We start from the raw sequence: 16,942 nt of genomic DNA, 5'->3' as shown, positions 1-16,942 counted from the left end.
AGAATTGTCATTTTTGGGTGAACTATCCCTTTAATGGATTATAATGCATTATATATAATATTATATAAATATGTCAAAACAATGAGAAGATATTACACAATGTGCAGAGAACTTTTAAAAAAAGAGACTTTATTAACAGTTTAGAAACAATCTTCTCCCTTTTCCACACGGACTTGCACATGAAAACATGTGAATGACAAAAAAGACGTGAAAGCAAAAAACAAAACAAAAACGGTTTCCACTTATTCAGTCAAGTGAAATTCCTTTGATGTCAGTGCAGCAGACTAATCCTACTCAAGTCCATAAATACAGGAGATGTTTGGCATAGATGCTCACAGGTACGAACGGATTGTTTTGGGAATGGGCTACACGGAAAAGGGTAAACTAGCAAAAACAAACATGATGTGACAATTAAGCGAGACAATTCAGCAGGAACTTCACATTTCCTCAATATCTGGACGCAAAGGTGTCTTGAGTCAGAGGGCATGACAAATGACCATTTTCAGCTGAGCTGCATAAATTACTCCCATGTACATATAATAAAAAGGACTGCGTGTTTGCTTTGGTCAAGCATGCCATTTTTGATTTCCAAAACAGATGGGGGGCAGGTTTCTGAGAGGGAGAAGATTAATAATTCATAGATTAAGAAGCAAAATTAAATGTGAATGGAAGGAGCACACAGCCTTGAGTTGGGTTTGGTATTTTCTTTTGGCTTGGGGTCACTGAATATGAACTATGAAATGTACACTGTCATTTTCAAGCTGTTCCAATATGTTGAGGGGTGGGGCAGAAAAAAAAAGAATCAATTTGAACCACTTAATGGAGTCAATAAATAACAAAAAAAAAAAAAAAAAAAAAACCCCACAACTTTAAGAACTCCAGATGTTATAATTCATCCCCTGCATGGTTTTCTGATTTACTGCTCTTATCTGATTCTGCAAAATAACAACAAAAAAAAACACATTAGTATATCTGCATATTAGCATATAATGAACTACTACATTTACATAAAGATACTAAACCTATTGATCCTGTTATTTAAGGTCATAGAGCATGTTGTGTAGAATTTTGAAATTATTTTGCATGTACACTGATGTTGGATGGTTAGTAGTAGAGCTGCACGATTCTGGATAAATTGAGAATCACAATTTCGTTTAATCGCTTGAATAAATGATACAATGACAATGACATTTAACAGACACTTGTCACCACCTAGTGGCCTAACGATGTAATTGTTATATAAAGAATCAAGTTACTTTCAAAAATGACTCTTTGGATTGCTACCATAGACATCATTATTTTCATCTGAACTATTCTAACACAGAAATAACAAAACTGTGTGGTTGAAAGGACTGTTTGTGAAGCCGTTTCATACCAACACTATCTGGTTCAGCAGCAGCGCCAACACAGATTTGAATGTTCACTGTGATCGTACGTGTCAGAGGTTTAATAGACTTCTAGCTGAATCCTTGTCATTTAGGAATAAGATTGTGAGGGTGTATGAATCAAGATCACAATCTTTTAGCAATTTATCATGCAGCTCTAGTTAGTGGACTGAGAATTACCTGTATCATCCGTTTTTTCTGCTGGATTTAGTTCAGGTATGGTTTCTTTCTCTTTCTCTTCAGTTGGAGGCTCCTCTGCTGGCTTCACCTTTTCAGCTAAAAGCACAATTCAAATACCAGATTTACTCCACAGTAACAGAAAAAATCAGTCATCTAATTTTCAAAATAAATGTATGCCACAATAAAATGGTGTCTCACCGTCATCGCTGCTTGGAGGAATAACCTTCTCTGCATCTTCTGTGCTGTTAGCTTTGTTGTTCTCTGTGGAGGTGTTGTTCTTGTCTTTAGACTTATCTTTAGGTTTCGGTTTGGCAAACTTTGCTTTGTTCAGCAGGTAGTTGACCTCCCTGTCTAATAGAGTTAGCTTAGCTTCAATGTCCTTTGAGAGCAGAACAGGTTTCTCTGTTGGGGACAATTTCTCTTGTTCAGCTACCGTCTCATTCTTCCATGTCTGCAATAAAAACAAAAATCAAAATGTGCAGAGTGCATCCCAAGGGTTTACTGAGCAGAATTCACTTGAAGTCGAGGGAAGGACGAAATAAATCAATGGGAATGAGAGAGGGAAATAAAGCCATTACATACCATTGTCTCATTGATGACCCTCTCAAGTGTCTTCAGTTCAATCTCTGTGAAGATCTGGTCACCCTCAGGAATCAGTCTAGCACTCCTGTGGACAAAGGGCCATGCAAGTTACAAAGTGGTTTTCTTTTATTTGAACATGTTGCTGACTGAACTCAAAACTGCACTGCCCACAAGAGTCTGAGGACTCTTCCCAAAAAATAAATTACATAAAGTTTAAATATATAAATTATTATATCTTATTTTTTCTAAGTGTTTACATTTAAGCAAATTAATATATTTAAATTAATTTAAAAAAAATGTTTTTATTTTATTTAAAAGAACATTTAAACTAAAATGTAAAAATATATATTTTTAAATAATAAATATATTTATCTAAATATACATTTAATATATATAAATAGATTACATTGTGTATTTAAATATTTAGATTTTTTTAAATGAATTAAATTTAACAAATATAATTTAATATATACACATACATATTTAAATATATAAAAGAGACTTACAAATATTTACATTTCTAAAAATACATTCTTTAAATAAATAGATTCCTACATTACATAATTAAAAATATATATATTTTCTACAAATACATTAATTGTTTTATTAACATTTTAAATAAATATTTAGATTTTTAAAAATAAATTAATACATTTAAAATAATTAAAACAATTAAATAGGTTCTTTGAAAATACCATTCTTACATTTATTTATTTATTACATTTATTTTCTAAAAATGCATTCATTTTTGTTTTTTTTAAATAAATGATGCAGCTCTCGCTCACTTGAGGAAGATGGTGGAGTGGTTGAGCATGCTGTTGAGAGCTGCCAGTCTGTCGGGCCATTTCTTCCTCTCCTCCACTCTGAAGAACATGGCTTTACAAAGCTTTCTCAGTTCAGACAGCTTTTCCTTCAGCTCCTTTGTACCAGCGGAATATCCTTCCTCATCCATCCAGTTAGAGGCCTCGCTCAACTTGCCTGTGATCTGCTCCTTCTCCTCCTCAGTCACCACAGCCAGATACTCATCCTGATACAGCTTATCCTAGATGGAGAGAGGAAATTCAAAGAAATAGTTGACTTAAAAATTAAACTATTTTGCTGTAATAAACATTTTCCACAATGCTCCATCAAAAAGCCTTAAGCCCACTACAGTTTTCTCCTCAAGCTCTGCAAATAAAGCTTTTTAGACTTGGACAAAGACAGTTCATCATTGTCAAGCCACTGGATCTATGAGTCACTGCTCAAACACTGGGAAGGGCTGCAGAGAGATTCATTATACCTGTGTCTCAAAGATAAAAGCCTCCAGGCTGTTCAGGGTCTTTTCTCTCTCCTGCTTCTCCAAATCACGGTCAGTGAGGTCCTGCAGCCTGATATGAGGGAGGAACGCATGGTAATTCTTTAGAGAATCTTCAGTTACTACAGTCTGTCCCATTTCCCATTCTGTTAATTCATCCTCCACGTTAATTAATTCTTAGAAACAAGAGACACTTACTTCTTTTTGGACACTTCAAGGTCCTCTGTGCTGGGAATGAGAACATCGTTCACTTCGAGCTCCACTGTGATGTCTTCTGATATTTTGCTCTTTTTCTGTGGTTTGGGTTTCTTGTCCACCTCCTCTTCTGCTTGCTCACCATTTGATTTCTCTTCAGGCTTTTCGGCTTTCTCTGCTTCAGTCTCTCCCTGCGTGATGGAAGTGAGAATTCAGTTCTAGACAGATTCCAAAAGTAAATCACATGGAACTACTCGCCAGTGGCTGGAAATTTTATATGAAACTGCAATATAATACAGGGTTGAAACTGAAATTTAATGATTATAGTCTGACCCTTGATTAATGATTATAGTGAGTGATTCAAATGATCATATTTCTACAAATTTAAATAGAGACAAGAGATTTGTATATGGCACAATTCAACATAGTTTGTCTCTATAGGGCTCTCACATTGAATTTCCATAATTTTTCCATGACTTTATAAGGATTTTTTTTTTTTAAGCAACACCAAAGCACTTTTCCTCTTCGGTCCGCCTACAGGTTGGAAGCGGAATTGTCCATTACGGCTGTCGTAAATAATTTAGCCTACCGCAGCCTACTGTCGCATGCACGCTATGTTTATCCAGCACCGGCTTTGGAAATAATGATGTCCACAGACAAGGTAGAGTATGTTGCATGATTTTATGAAAGTATGATGTATTGCAACATCAGAAATGAAGAAAAACAAAATAATGACATTGCTTGCTATTTTTTTTAGATTGTGTGAAACGGTAAATTTGAAACGGTCTAACAATAGCAAGATAGGTTTACACAAGGATGAAAAATAACTTGAGCATTTTATTGGAAAAGTTGCAGAGACAGGTGACAGTTTTAGTCCAATGTTCACTCTAGTTCGAGCTTTCTCTATCATGCTCATCATGTTCACCCTGTTACGAGTTGATGATGTTACGATTTTGGAAACATTTCAAGGTACAAAAGAATCTTTGGTGTGGCTTTAAATAATTAAAATTAAGTCACTGATTCTGCACCAATAAAATATTTGCAGCGAAAAAAAATTCTTACATTTTAGATCTTAAAATTATTTCCTATAGAAATTGTAATGACTTTCCCCAGAAATTCCCTAATATTTTCAGGTTTTACGGGACTGTGGGAACCCTGTCACTAATATTCAGCAAAATAATCCCATTGTCATTGGGATTAAAACAATAATAATATTTTTATAATAATGTTAATATATTATTATAGTAATAAAATTAATAATAATAATAATAAATAATGCAAAATACTGTTTCAATGGGCAATAAGACAGATATATTTTCTTATAAAAGTATAATTTGTATCATATTGGCCATCATATTGGGTAATAAAAAAAATAATTATTAGCTAAAAATGTTACATCTGAATAACTACTGTAGCTCAAGGAACTTGGGCAGGGGTTTCTGCAGGCGTATAATATTGCATGCTGTACAATAGAAAACGAGATGAAGTCAAAAGACTCCTGAGAATAACAGGGCAGAACTAGTGAATTTGAGAGCAAGTCAATCCTCTCACCTGAGTTTCCGCTTTATCCTCTTTGTCGTCTTTCTGCTCTTCAGCCTGAGGCTCTCCCTCTTTTCCCTCTTCCATCTCAGGTTTCTCCTGGGCAGTCTCTTCCTGTTTCTCTGACTGTTCCTGATCTTTCCCAGCCTCCGGAGTCACTTCTTCATCCTGGACCATTATGAAAAAGCAAAATGCCAAGCTCAAGTTTGAGAAAAAGTCTGTCTTATATGGAAACAGACATTAAGCAGATTTACCGTAACCGGTTCTGACACGTTTGCATTTGGCTCTGAGCTTCCACCCCCAAACAGGCTAGAAATGGTGTTTCCAAGCTCTGGAGGGGGGAGAGAAATTAAACAAGTGAAGCAGACAAACTTCCATATCTTTTTTTCCCACACAAAAATTTGTTTTATATATTTATATATAAATTATATAATTTATATATACATTTTTATTTCTTTTTTAATACACTTTAAAATGTAATTGCAATGTGTATTTTATTACGATTACAAGTATTTTCAAATAGAAAACAGTTCTTTTAATTTGTAATATTTCAACATATTGCCATTTTACTGTACTTTTCATCAAATAAATGCAGCCTTGATAAGAGACTTTGATCTATGATAAGGCAGTTTGCAATGTGAGATGTTTTAATGCTTTTGAACAATGCATTTAATGTCGTCTTTAGTCCAACAAACAACAATAAAATAAATAAATAAAAGTGTATGATTGTGTATAAAGACAAAACTAACTTGTGAGCGTTGACTCCTCCTCTTTCTCCTCCACAATGGTCTCAAACACTGACTCCACCTGAAAAATCAAGGATCTTCTGGCTAATTAAGCATCTACTGGAATAGTACAATTGCATTGTAACAGTGGAAAAATACTACCACTAGTTTGTCACATTTTATTATGCAAACTAAAATGCAGTACTAACCCGGTCCAGAATTAACAACCCGCTTTCATCCATGTTGAAATGGGCCTTGATGCCCTTAGATTCAGCATCTGAATGCTTCTTAAAGCTGCTGCCCACTCCAGACAGTTTCACCGTTGTCAGATTCTGAGAGCCAAATATTCTTAGAAAGAGAGAGACAGACAGACACTGAGGTTTGTTTCAGAAGTTCTATTTTCTGATAGTTTTGAAAAAGTGTAAACAAATAAAACACAGAAAACGAGTAGCATGAACAAAATGTCTTACTTCATGTCCTGTTCACTGAGAAAGCTGAGGTCTCCATAATTTATGTAAAAGACAAAGTCGTCCGTGTAACGATTGAACGTGATGACTTTCCTCTGGGGATACGGGGCCATTCTCTGGAATAGAATGCGCTTGTTGTGCTTCATGCTCTTCAAGCCATCTTCTTCCTCAGTCTCACGATTGAACTCGACCTAAGGAGAGTGATAGAAAACATCTGAGAACTTCTTAAATGCACAAGCACTGTAGTATGATAAATAAAACTGCACACTACTTATCTGTTAAATTAAATTATACATCTCAGTGGTTTAGTTAGGGGCGAGTAAAGACTATTAAAACAAATCCAATTTTAGGAAAGAACACAAGGACTTTGTCTTCACCCTCTCACCTGTATGGGAAACACGGCTGCATCTCGTACCAAGAAAGGTTTGACTTTGAAGGCTTTGCTGAGCGCAGCGGCCTGATAGACGGCGCCCATCGCTGCAGCTTCATCTGCATTGATGTTCTTGCTCAGTTCCTCTCTGGAGACAAAAAGTGAACACAAACAAAGCTGAATTATTTGGCACTGTACCAATTTCAAAACATCTACTCACTTAAAATGTTAATCAATGCTAAGTGTAATCCATCTTATTAGATGTTCTGTAAAAGGGTTAGTTCACCCAAAAATGAAAATTCATTCAAAAACATCAATAACTCATGTTGTTCCAAACCCATGAGACTTCATCTCATCTTCGAAACACAAATGAAGATATTTCAAATGAAATCTTCATTTAAAAGTCTATTCAACCAAAACTCCAATGCTCCAAAACAGTCATAGAGATAAACGGAAGCTTAACTGTACTTGCTTGACATGTTAAAAACCTCATTACTTCCTGTGAATGTTCAAATGTGCTGGCGTGACACGCGAGAAGGAACCTAATTGGTTCTTGTGCATCAAATGCTTGAGTTTAAATTTACCATAGTGCTCTACATACATGTGCTGATCAATTTTTATTTGAATAAAAGCCTAAATTAAAACATTTCATTATATAAAGCAATTGTGTCTATTCAGAAGACTTGGATTAAACCACTCGATTCATGGATTTTTTGATCCCTTTATGAACGTTTTGAAGCGTCAAGAGTTTTAGGTCAGTAATTGTGTTGCGGCTAATAAACCTTTATCAGGGTGTGCAACCCTTTAAAGGCAGGGTAGGTAGGATTTTTTTTTAAAAAAAACCATTCCAAATTTGTTTAAACTGTCTTTATATACCAATACATAATTAAAATGTAAGTACTCTGAAAAAGAGAGTATAAAAATCGAGTGTCTGTAGACCTCTCACGACTGTTGTAAACACAGCTAATTATTTCCATTCACTCCACCCCCTTCCTTCTGAGCTCCTTCCAAAGCCACGCCCCCAAAACACATGAACGCGCGACGCCAGACGCTCAGGCTCAGCTGGAATACGCATTTATTTACCTGAGACGAGTGGAGAGGAAGGAGTGCAGTGCATGCAGTGACATCATGTCAGAGTCACATGTAATAAAATACCTAACTTTATCACTATAAATATAAACAAATAAGATGGCTTTTAGTACTCACTATCAAGCTAGCATATCGATTCTGGTAAAGTTTAAAATATATTTTGTTTGATTCGGTAATGAGCTATATTTAGGCTATAGGTAACGAGCTATATTTATAAGGCAAAGCTAAAAACAGGTTGCATTGATGCACGTTTTTCCATTACCATCAGTTAAACTGTGATGAAGGTGAATTTCGTGTAATATTCATATACAGTATTTTGCATGTAAGAGTTTCCATGATGAAAACATTGTTGACTCTGATGAGGACTAACGTTACACTCCGGAGACAAGTACCGCATCGTCGGTTCGAGGACAGGTCCGGGGTCGGGGGCGAAGCAGAGGAGGTCGTTCAAGAGTGTGGGCAACCAGGGTCCGAGGAAGTAGTTTTTACCTTGTTTGCCTTCACTGACTGCATATGCAGGTGCTTTGAATTTTGAATGCTCTTTCTCTGCCATAATTTTACTCTTCGTAGGTTCCGCACCTCTCTTGCACTCCTCAAATCAAACGGGTGCGCGCGCATATGGGCAGATCTAGCAACAGTGGTGGTAGCCATGGTTGCGAGAGTGAGTGACAGTCGCCCAAACCAATCAATTGTTTCGTCCCGAATGGAAATAATGAGCTGTGTTTATTGCAGATTAAAAGGTCTACAGTCACTCGATTGTTATACTCTCTTTTTCAGAGCACTTACATTTTAATTATGTATCGGTATATAAAGACAGTTAAAAAAAGTATTTTATAAAAATCCTACCTACCCTACCTTTAAATGTTTCTTATTTTGTGCGAAGAAAGAACCAAACCTAAACTACTAGTACACACTAAGGTGTCAAGTTTTGGCTGGTTAGCACAGACAAGTTTGTTTCTGCTGATTGATGTCATATCTGCACCACCCAACTTCAAATAGCATCCATCCAATCAAATGCATCTACTATAGGTTAAACAGGAAATAGACAAAAAAACAAAACAAAACATACTTTCCCACAGCTTTAAGCAGCACATCCTGCACTTTAGGCACTCTGGTGGCTCCTCCAACCAGAATAACCTGTTCAATCTCATCCTGTTGGACAAGAAAGATATTTCAGATTATTTTTTAAATCATAGCTAAGCAGAAAACATGTATAAAGTCAATGCCTTGATATTTAGCTCCTCACCATATTCATCTCAGAAGCAGCTAAAGCTTCCTTCACAGGTCCTGGTACTCTGTCAAACAGATCCTCACAGAGGGCTTCAAACTCAGCGCGAGTCACTTTTACCTTGAAGTCAATGTCATCCATCAAACCTTCAATCTGAAGAAAGAAGAACATCAAGATGTTACTAAATCGTCTTTCACAACACAGAGTTAGGTTAAAACTGTATAAGTAGCAAGTCTAACATACAGACATTGTTTGTCTGTTTACATATAATGAATGTCTAACAAATCTCACACAGTCAATGAAATAGACATAATTTGATAACACCCATTTAACCAAGGCCAAGCTGACCCAGTGTGGTCCAAATGTCAAAAAAAAAAGAAAAAAAAGAACCATTTCCTATTTTGCATTACTCTTATTTATTACAAATTAGGTTATCCTCATAACAATTTGAGTCAAAGTCAAATTAAAAACTGAATAAATTTGAAAAATGTAAGTATTTGGCTTGTTGCTCATCTGTTTTAATGACAGCAGACCTCGAGCTGCATGAACTCCTGGTGATCACGTGATTTCAGTATTTGACAACAATCTAAAGCTTCAGTGGAAGCAAGAACATCGGAGTTCACATGGCCAATGTCACAAATTTGCTTACATTTGAATAGTGACCTAGAAATGTTTCTACAGACTCAGTTAGTCACGATGAATTGGAAGCAGCTACAGATTTTTCTTCTTGTGATGGTCATCCATGTGAAATGGATTTTCCAAAAAAAAAAAAAGAAAACAACAACAACAACAGGTCATGAACTTGGTTCTATCCATCGGTTGATTGAATTTTGGTTGTTGCACTCAAAAATTGAGGCAGATCTGAATGTGAGGTTACAGTTGATTGGAATAAAGGGGTGGGTTTTAACCAGACAAAATGACAGTTTAAGTCCGGAATACATCACAAGAGGGAAGTCTCATTTCATCGGAAGATCCAGTTATGATATTTTGATGAAAAATAAGAAGGTTCGACACTCTTGGATGAATCGTCCACAATAAGATCAATAATTATTTCGAAAATTTACATTTAATGCAGTTTCTTTTTGCAAATTGATAACATTGTATTTTGACTAACTAAACATTCTGTGTAAAAAAGAAAAGAAAAGAAAAGATCAGATCAACAGTTTCAGTACCTGTGCTGTATGATCAGCATTGGCACTCAGCACAGTCTTGAGTCTCTGAGCCTCTTTAAGGAGTTTGGCCATGGCACGCAGATTCTCCCTCACGTCCTTCTTTGATTTCTTCTGTTCGTTGAAGAGCTTGGCGAGATGATCTCTGAGCCTCAGTTCAATCTCAAAGCCACCGAGTGTTCTATCAAAGCTGAATATAAAACAGTGATAGTCAGATGTTTGCGTAATATATAACCATATGAATGTACCGAAGCGGCCAACAAATGAGGCCAAAACATGGCAACCATGACTAACCCAACTCCACGGATCTGAAGCTGTGGCTGAGTACCAGATTCTTTGGTCTTTATTGTCTGATATGTGACAATCGTGGCTGTTGTGCTGCCCGATCCCATATCATAAAACAAGACATTCTATAAGACACAGAAAAGAAAAGTTAATATCAAAAATCTGTCATAAATCCCACTTAAAGGGATAGTTCACTTAAAAGTGAAAATTCTGTCATCATTTACTCACCCTCAATTTGTTTCAAACCTGCTGAACACAAAAGAAGATATTTTGAAGAATGTAAGTAACCAGACAGTTGATGGGCCCCATTGACTTCCATAGTAGGAAAAAAAAAACACACACACACACTATGGAAGTCAATTGTACATCAACATTCTTCAAAATATCTTTTGTGTTCAGCAGAAGAAAGAAATACATACAGGTTTGAAACAACTTTAGGTTAAATGACAGAATTCCTTTAATTTCTATATCACAAGTGTCACCAAAATCATAATTTCTGGTTTCCCAGTCTGCTATTGGCTGGCCAGACACATAGTCCCGCCCACACACTCACACCATTGGTTGACCAAATAAATAAAATTCACTTAAATCTTCAGTAGTACCTGTGCAGTCGAATTGATGTCTTTTCTCCGGAATACTCCATAGTTCAAAGCCACAGCAGTATTATCATTGATAAGCTGAAGGACTTTTAGACCTGCTATATGGGCAGCCTGCAAGACAGCCCTGCGTTCTGCCTGATTAAAATAGGCTGGCACTGTGATCACTGCATCTTTTATGGGCTGCTCTGTTAGGAGAAACAAATAAAATTATCAGTCTGTTCATATATACTAACCTGCAAAAACCAAGACAGCTGAACTATTCAAAACACTCATTGTCAAACCTGCAAAGTCTTGAGCCAGAACCCGAGAGTAGTTCAACATCATGCCCAAAAGCTCCTCTGGAGTATACTGTATCTCTCTAAATGAAATATATAAAAAAATATTCCCAGAAATTATATAAAGCCCATTGGTTACAGCTAACACACCAAGCAAGTGCTTCATTACTTACTCTGAGAATTTGAAATAAACGGTTCCTCTTTTCTCATCTCTCTCCAGCTGGTGCTCAGGGAAGTGTTTCAGATACTGCACCACCTGCGGGTTGTCTGCTGTCTTTCCCAAAATGCTCTGGAGGAATCTGTAAACCACCTTGGGGTTCTTCACAGCCTGTCATGATTCAAGTATGCGAGTCAAAGCTTGTCACAACAAGGTTTTAGAGATTAAGAAAATGAATTGTTTCATACTACTCAGTCCATTTTGAATATGTTGACTTATAAAAATATATTTACTGGCCTGTTGTTTTCATGGTCTTATTTTGAGTCATGCACTCTCGTTCAAAAGTTTGGAGTCGCCAGGGTTATTGTGGAGGGGGAGGGATTTGAGTAAGTTATGTTTGTATTTAAGAGGACTATGTTTGTTCTTTTGTTAAATGTGTTGTAAAATTCTATAAAAATATGTTTGCAAAAGTTTGGAGCCAATATTTCCATTTTCTTTTCTTTTTTTAAAATTGATACTTCTATTTAGTGACAGTAAAGACACTTATTTTACAAAATATTTTGATCTCAAATAAATGCTGTTCTTTTGAAATCCAGGAAGTTTTCAGCATCGATAATACATTTTTCTTGAGCATCAAATCAACATACATTCATAACTTCTGAAGGATCATGTGACTGAAGACTGGAGTATAATGCTGAAAATTCACAGGAATAAATTGCATTTTATTATATATTATAACAGAAATAAGTTATTTCAAATTGTAATAATTTCACAATATTACTGTTTCCACTGTATTTGTGATCAAATAAATTCAGCCTTGATGAGCATCATAAACATTATGATCATGAAACATTTTATGGTTAAAAATCTTACCGACCGCAAACTTTTAAATGGTAGTGTATATGCACGTTATGTTTATCAATGTAACCTTTAAAAAAGAAGTAAAAACGTTTATACGCAATAACTTTTCTTCCCAGCTGACATCAAAAGGGCGGCATGGTGGTGAAAATTATTTTATAAATCAGGAATTTAAAGTGGAAATTTCATATCAGAATTAACATTAAGTAACACCCTGCATTGTTTTCTTATTGAATTTCATGTTTAATTTTTAAATGTCACATTATAAGTTACCGGTATGTTAAATACATTGCAACTGCCACTTCATGTTGACTTTTACAGAAAGTATTATGGAGTACAAAGACTTACCACTCCTAATGCACTGTCTCCAAAAAGCCTCTCGTTTTCCTTTAAGCACACAGCGACTGGTGTTTTCCGCCGGGACTCCCTGCACAAAGAAGTTAAATGTCACAACTGAGTAAACTGCTGTCTGAAACGAATAAATCTAAATCACTTGACAAGATCTGTTGATTTTGGTGCAAAAAGTTTCACTCTGGTCCAACACATACTTGTTTAATACAATCTCCATTGGCACACCGGGTTTCACTATAGCAATTTTCATCCATTCACTGCCCAAGTCCACAGACATCACAGCCACGGATTCTGCAACACAAAAATATCAGAGAGCCGAAATTCTATGATCAGGGATAAGTAATAAACCCATAATAAAAAAAAAATGCATATTTATATGCATCTTGATAGATTCAAGGCATGTTCACACCAAGGACGATAACTAAAATGATAAAGATATAGGTCTAGTTTTAAGAATTGTTTTAAATGTAAAAATTCATCCTGCTTTTAACCCTTTAACTGTCACCCCCCTTTTTGAGAATGGACATTAAAATGCACTATTCAAGCTTAAATGGTTGTAATTCAAGAATGCTTTGGAGTATAGACCTAAGTTTGGTCTTGTTTTAAAGGGAAAAAATAGCAAATTATTGCTTTCAATAAAGCACTTCAAAAAATTAAAGTATGAAAAAGTTATGGAAGTTTAAATTTACATTAAATCAAATATAATTTATTTCATATTTTAATTTTATATAAAATATATATTTTACAAAAAAATTACTATCAAATCAAAGCCATATATCTAACCAAGTTGTGTTCCAAATTTGAAGTTGATATCACAAAAATTGAAGTTCCCATGAGATTTTGTTTAGGCGAATTACCAAAAATAGCCACCGGGTGTCATTGAATTCCATTGAATTTAACTGTATGCATTCTACCATTACAAATTAATAAATTTCTGTCCAAATATCACTTCTGTCACAAAATATGGAACCTTGAGACTCAGACCTTTCTGACAATATGTGTTTTGTCAAGATTAGAAAATATTTTGTTGATAAATTATGAAACATAATGATGCCCAAAAGGGGAGGAGCCTAATAAAATAATTTAGAGTACCGTTTCTATGGTAACACAATGTCCAATTTCAAAACACTTTTCACAGGATGAATTCTGAGATCGTAAGCTTTCAATTGATACCTAATTTATGATAACTACTAAAATATGTAATGTAATAAAAAAAGGCGATAAAAAAGATAATATTATATTTTAGAGGATAATATATATATATATATATTATACTTTTTAGAAGATAATATTTTTTTATATTTTTTTATTGACAAATACTAGATTAAATGTTTTATTATGAACTTTTAGAATGAAAACCAAAGTTTCAATTATTAAAAGTGTGTGCGTCGACTTTTTGTGACAAAGGTCAGAACTCCTGTTATGATGTAGTTTTTTTGAGGTGCGCTCTTGTCATAAATTCATCTATTAATGTTCCTGCATAAATTGTAACAAAAAACAGTGCTGAAATATCTATTAAGGAGCCTTAGACCTTTCCAACGATATATAGTTTGTCATGACTAGATTAGGATTTAATAGTAATATAGTGAAGTAAATTTAGTTTGCCCGTATACGGGCAGGTGACAGTTATTAAAGTGATAGTTCACCTAAAAATGAAAAATGTCATTAATTACTCACCCTTATGTCATTCCAAACCTGTAAGACTTTCGTTCATTGTCGGAACACAAATGAAGATCTTTCTGATGAAATCTGAGATATTTCTGTCCCTCCATAGACAGCTACGGAACAACCACTTTGACGCTTCAAAAAGTTCATAAAGAGATACTAAAACTAATCCATTTGAATTGAGCGGTTTATTCCAAATTTTCTGAAGAGAGTCGATCGCTTTATATGATGAACAGATTGAATTCTTTAATTCACATATAAACATTCATCAGCAAACATAAACAGAAGCTCAAGCGAACCTGCTTGACACGCGAGAATGAACCTCATTGGTTCTTGCTGAAGCTCAAACGTGCTGCATAACATACAAGAATTAACCTTATTGGTTCTCGCACTTAAAGCGAACATGCTTGAGCTTCCGTTTAAATAAAAATTCAGTTAGTTGATGAATGTCTATATGTGAATAAAAGCTTAAAATAAATTTGTGCATCATAAGGCAATCGAGTCTCTTCAGAAAATTTAGACTAAACCGCTAAATTAATATGGATTAGTTTTACGATCTCTGAGAACTTTTTGAAGCGTCAAAGTGGTTGTTAGGTAGCTGTCAACAGAGGGACAGAAAGCCTCTGAAAAAAAACATCTTCCTTTGTGTTACGAAGATGATCAAAAGTCTTGCGTTTTTTTTAATGAAATGAGTAATTAATGACAGAATTTTCATTTTTGGGTGAACTATCCCTTTAAGAGCCTGAGCATTTAAAGCGGCGGACGACATAACTGCAGCACATGCATATAATAAACAGAACGATTTTGTGCACTAGTGTGGACAATAATACAGATATCGTTATAGTTATCTTTATTGGTTTGAACAGGTCTTTAAATTCATCCTGATGGACATCAGCACTGGAAACATACAGCAAATATAAGAAGATAATCATAATTTTATATGGTGCTTACCTGTTTGAGAAGGCAGGAATGCTACTATTAGGCAAAAAACAGCCCATAATGACAGCCTTTCCCTCATTGTGACCTGCAGAGAAGATTCAAACACTTGGTTAAAGCATGCTGTTAAAATTAAGCTAAAAGACAACTACAACTGTGACAGGTCTGTACCATAAATCAGAATATATATCAAAAGCACACAAGTTCCCTCAAATCACCATGTTCAAGACTATTGCATCATATGAAAAACTGCCCAAGCGCCATATATGGATCGATGTGTAGGTGGAAACAGTCAGCCAGTGACAGGTATGGATAGGTACATGCTGATTTGATGGGATCCCACCCATGAGTCTGAGACAAAGCCTGAGAGCACATGGATCTCAATACTGTAGTGTAGGGCAGTGACTCTTAAACCTGTACCTGGAGGCCCCCAGCAGTACATTTTGGATGTCATCCTAATCAAACACACCTGATTCAACCAATAGTAGTTATCTCTGTAGTAGAGAAGCACAAAACCTGAAATGTTTTGAGGGGCCTCCAGGAACAACATTGGAAACCACTTTTGTAGAGCTTTCCTGCTTATAAAGAGACAGTAGGGGCCCAGGTGCATACAGAATACCATGGGAACATTACTTAATATGTTCTAAAGTGGGATTGTCTTCTTTTGACTTCATTTTTACAGTCACAGTTCTCTCTCGATTGGCTATTTTAAATACTGATTCAAAAATGCAAAGAGGAAACTTCTAGTTGCACAGCCTGTGTGACGTAAGCCTTATTGAGGCTGTCTGATCCTAATGGTGCTAAGCATCATGTCAAACTGTCATTGCACTGCTTGATAATGTGCAGTAAACATTACACCTTCTTCTTTTCAAAAGGCTCAAACATAAGTAAACGCAGCTGATGATCTGCTAAATGTACTATAGTAGACTAATCTATGAGCACATGCAACCACCCAGATGATCCCAAACATCTCCAACAAAGAAAGTGATGGCATGGCACTTACCTTCTGCCAGATCAAGTTTTATATTGATTCTTGTTGACTGATATATCTCTCTTGACACCTGAACAACAGTATTTAGAAACGCTTATCCTGCCCTAATTTTGAACCAAAAGTTTCCTGTGTTGATCCTTAATATCTAATTCCTTACAGATAGCAATATGATAGCATTAACCAGCAATGCTCTGTGACCAGACCACCTCGCTTGCTTGATTCTGCTCTTGCAATCACCGGCTTGTTCTAACACATTGGGCCCGGAACGCGGCGTGATCTCATTGGATCCACACAACTCGCTGCTCGCCGAGTGAAGCGCTGATCGCCATGAACGAAAGCCCCACCCCTTTTTCCTTGAATGGAGAGCGATGATTGGTCCACGTGCCAACCAGTGCATGCGAGTGGTTAGTCGTGTAAGTAAGCATAGATCTGATTGGTCCACGTTAAATAGGAGAACATAACGGCTGTGCGACAGGTTGTAGTTTTTGGTGCTAGCGATGGGAGTCCGAATCATTTCCGAGAAAATGTTTTATTTTGTACATTTCCTTTTAAAGATACAAAACACCGATTATTTTCATTCGTTGCTTATGTTACATGTTGTT

General features: G+C 35.7%; 1 protein-coding gene across 1 annotated transcript; it reads right to left on the bottom strand.

Moving 5' to 3' along the window:
• Positions 1 to 109: 109 nt before the first annotated feature.
• hyou1 (hypoxia up-regulated 1) lies at positions 110 to 16,669 on the bottom strand. The gene is made up of 24 exons (XM_084105323.1): positions 16,353 to 16,669; positions 15,365 to 15,437; positions 12,946 to 13,039; positions 12,746 to 12,824; positions 11,556 to 11,710; positions 11,389 to 11,465; positions 11,111 to 11,292; positions 10,518 to 10,633; positions 10,227 to 10,413; positions 9,073 to 9,207; positions 8,896 to 8,978; positions 6,753 to 6,885; positions 6,371 to 6,558; positions 6,110 to 6,248; positions 5,925 to 5,982; positions 5,430 to 5,506; positions 5,188 to 5,343; positions 3,640 to 3,827; positions 3,427 to 3,514; positions 2,933 to 3,189; positions 2,148 to 2,232; positions 1,764 to 2,016; positions 1,566 to 1,661; positions 110 to 935 (listed from the first exon to the last, which is right to left on the bottom strand). The coding sequence occupies exons 2-24, from the start codon at positions 15,429 to 15,431 to the stop codon at positions 886 to 888; spliced, it is 2,943 nt and encodes a 980-aa protein (XP_083961449.1). The 5' UTR covers positions 15,432 to 15,437; positions 16,353 to 16,669; the 3' UTR covers positions 110 to 885.
• Between the last annotated feature and the right edge of the window lie 273 nt (positions 16,670 to 16,942).

Source organism: Abramis brama (genome assembly GCF_963993115.1).
Source record: "Abramis brama genome assembly, chromosome: 25".
Taxonomy (NCBI): Eukaryota; Metazoa; Chordata; class Actinopteri; order Cypriniformes; family Leuciscidae; genus Abramis; species Abramis brama.
The sequence above is the reverse complement of the archived record's forward strand: the minus strand, read 5'-3'. Positions and strand labels throughout refer to the sequence as shown.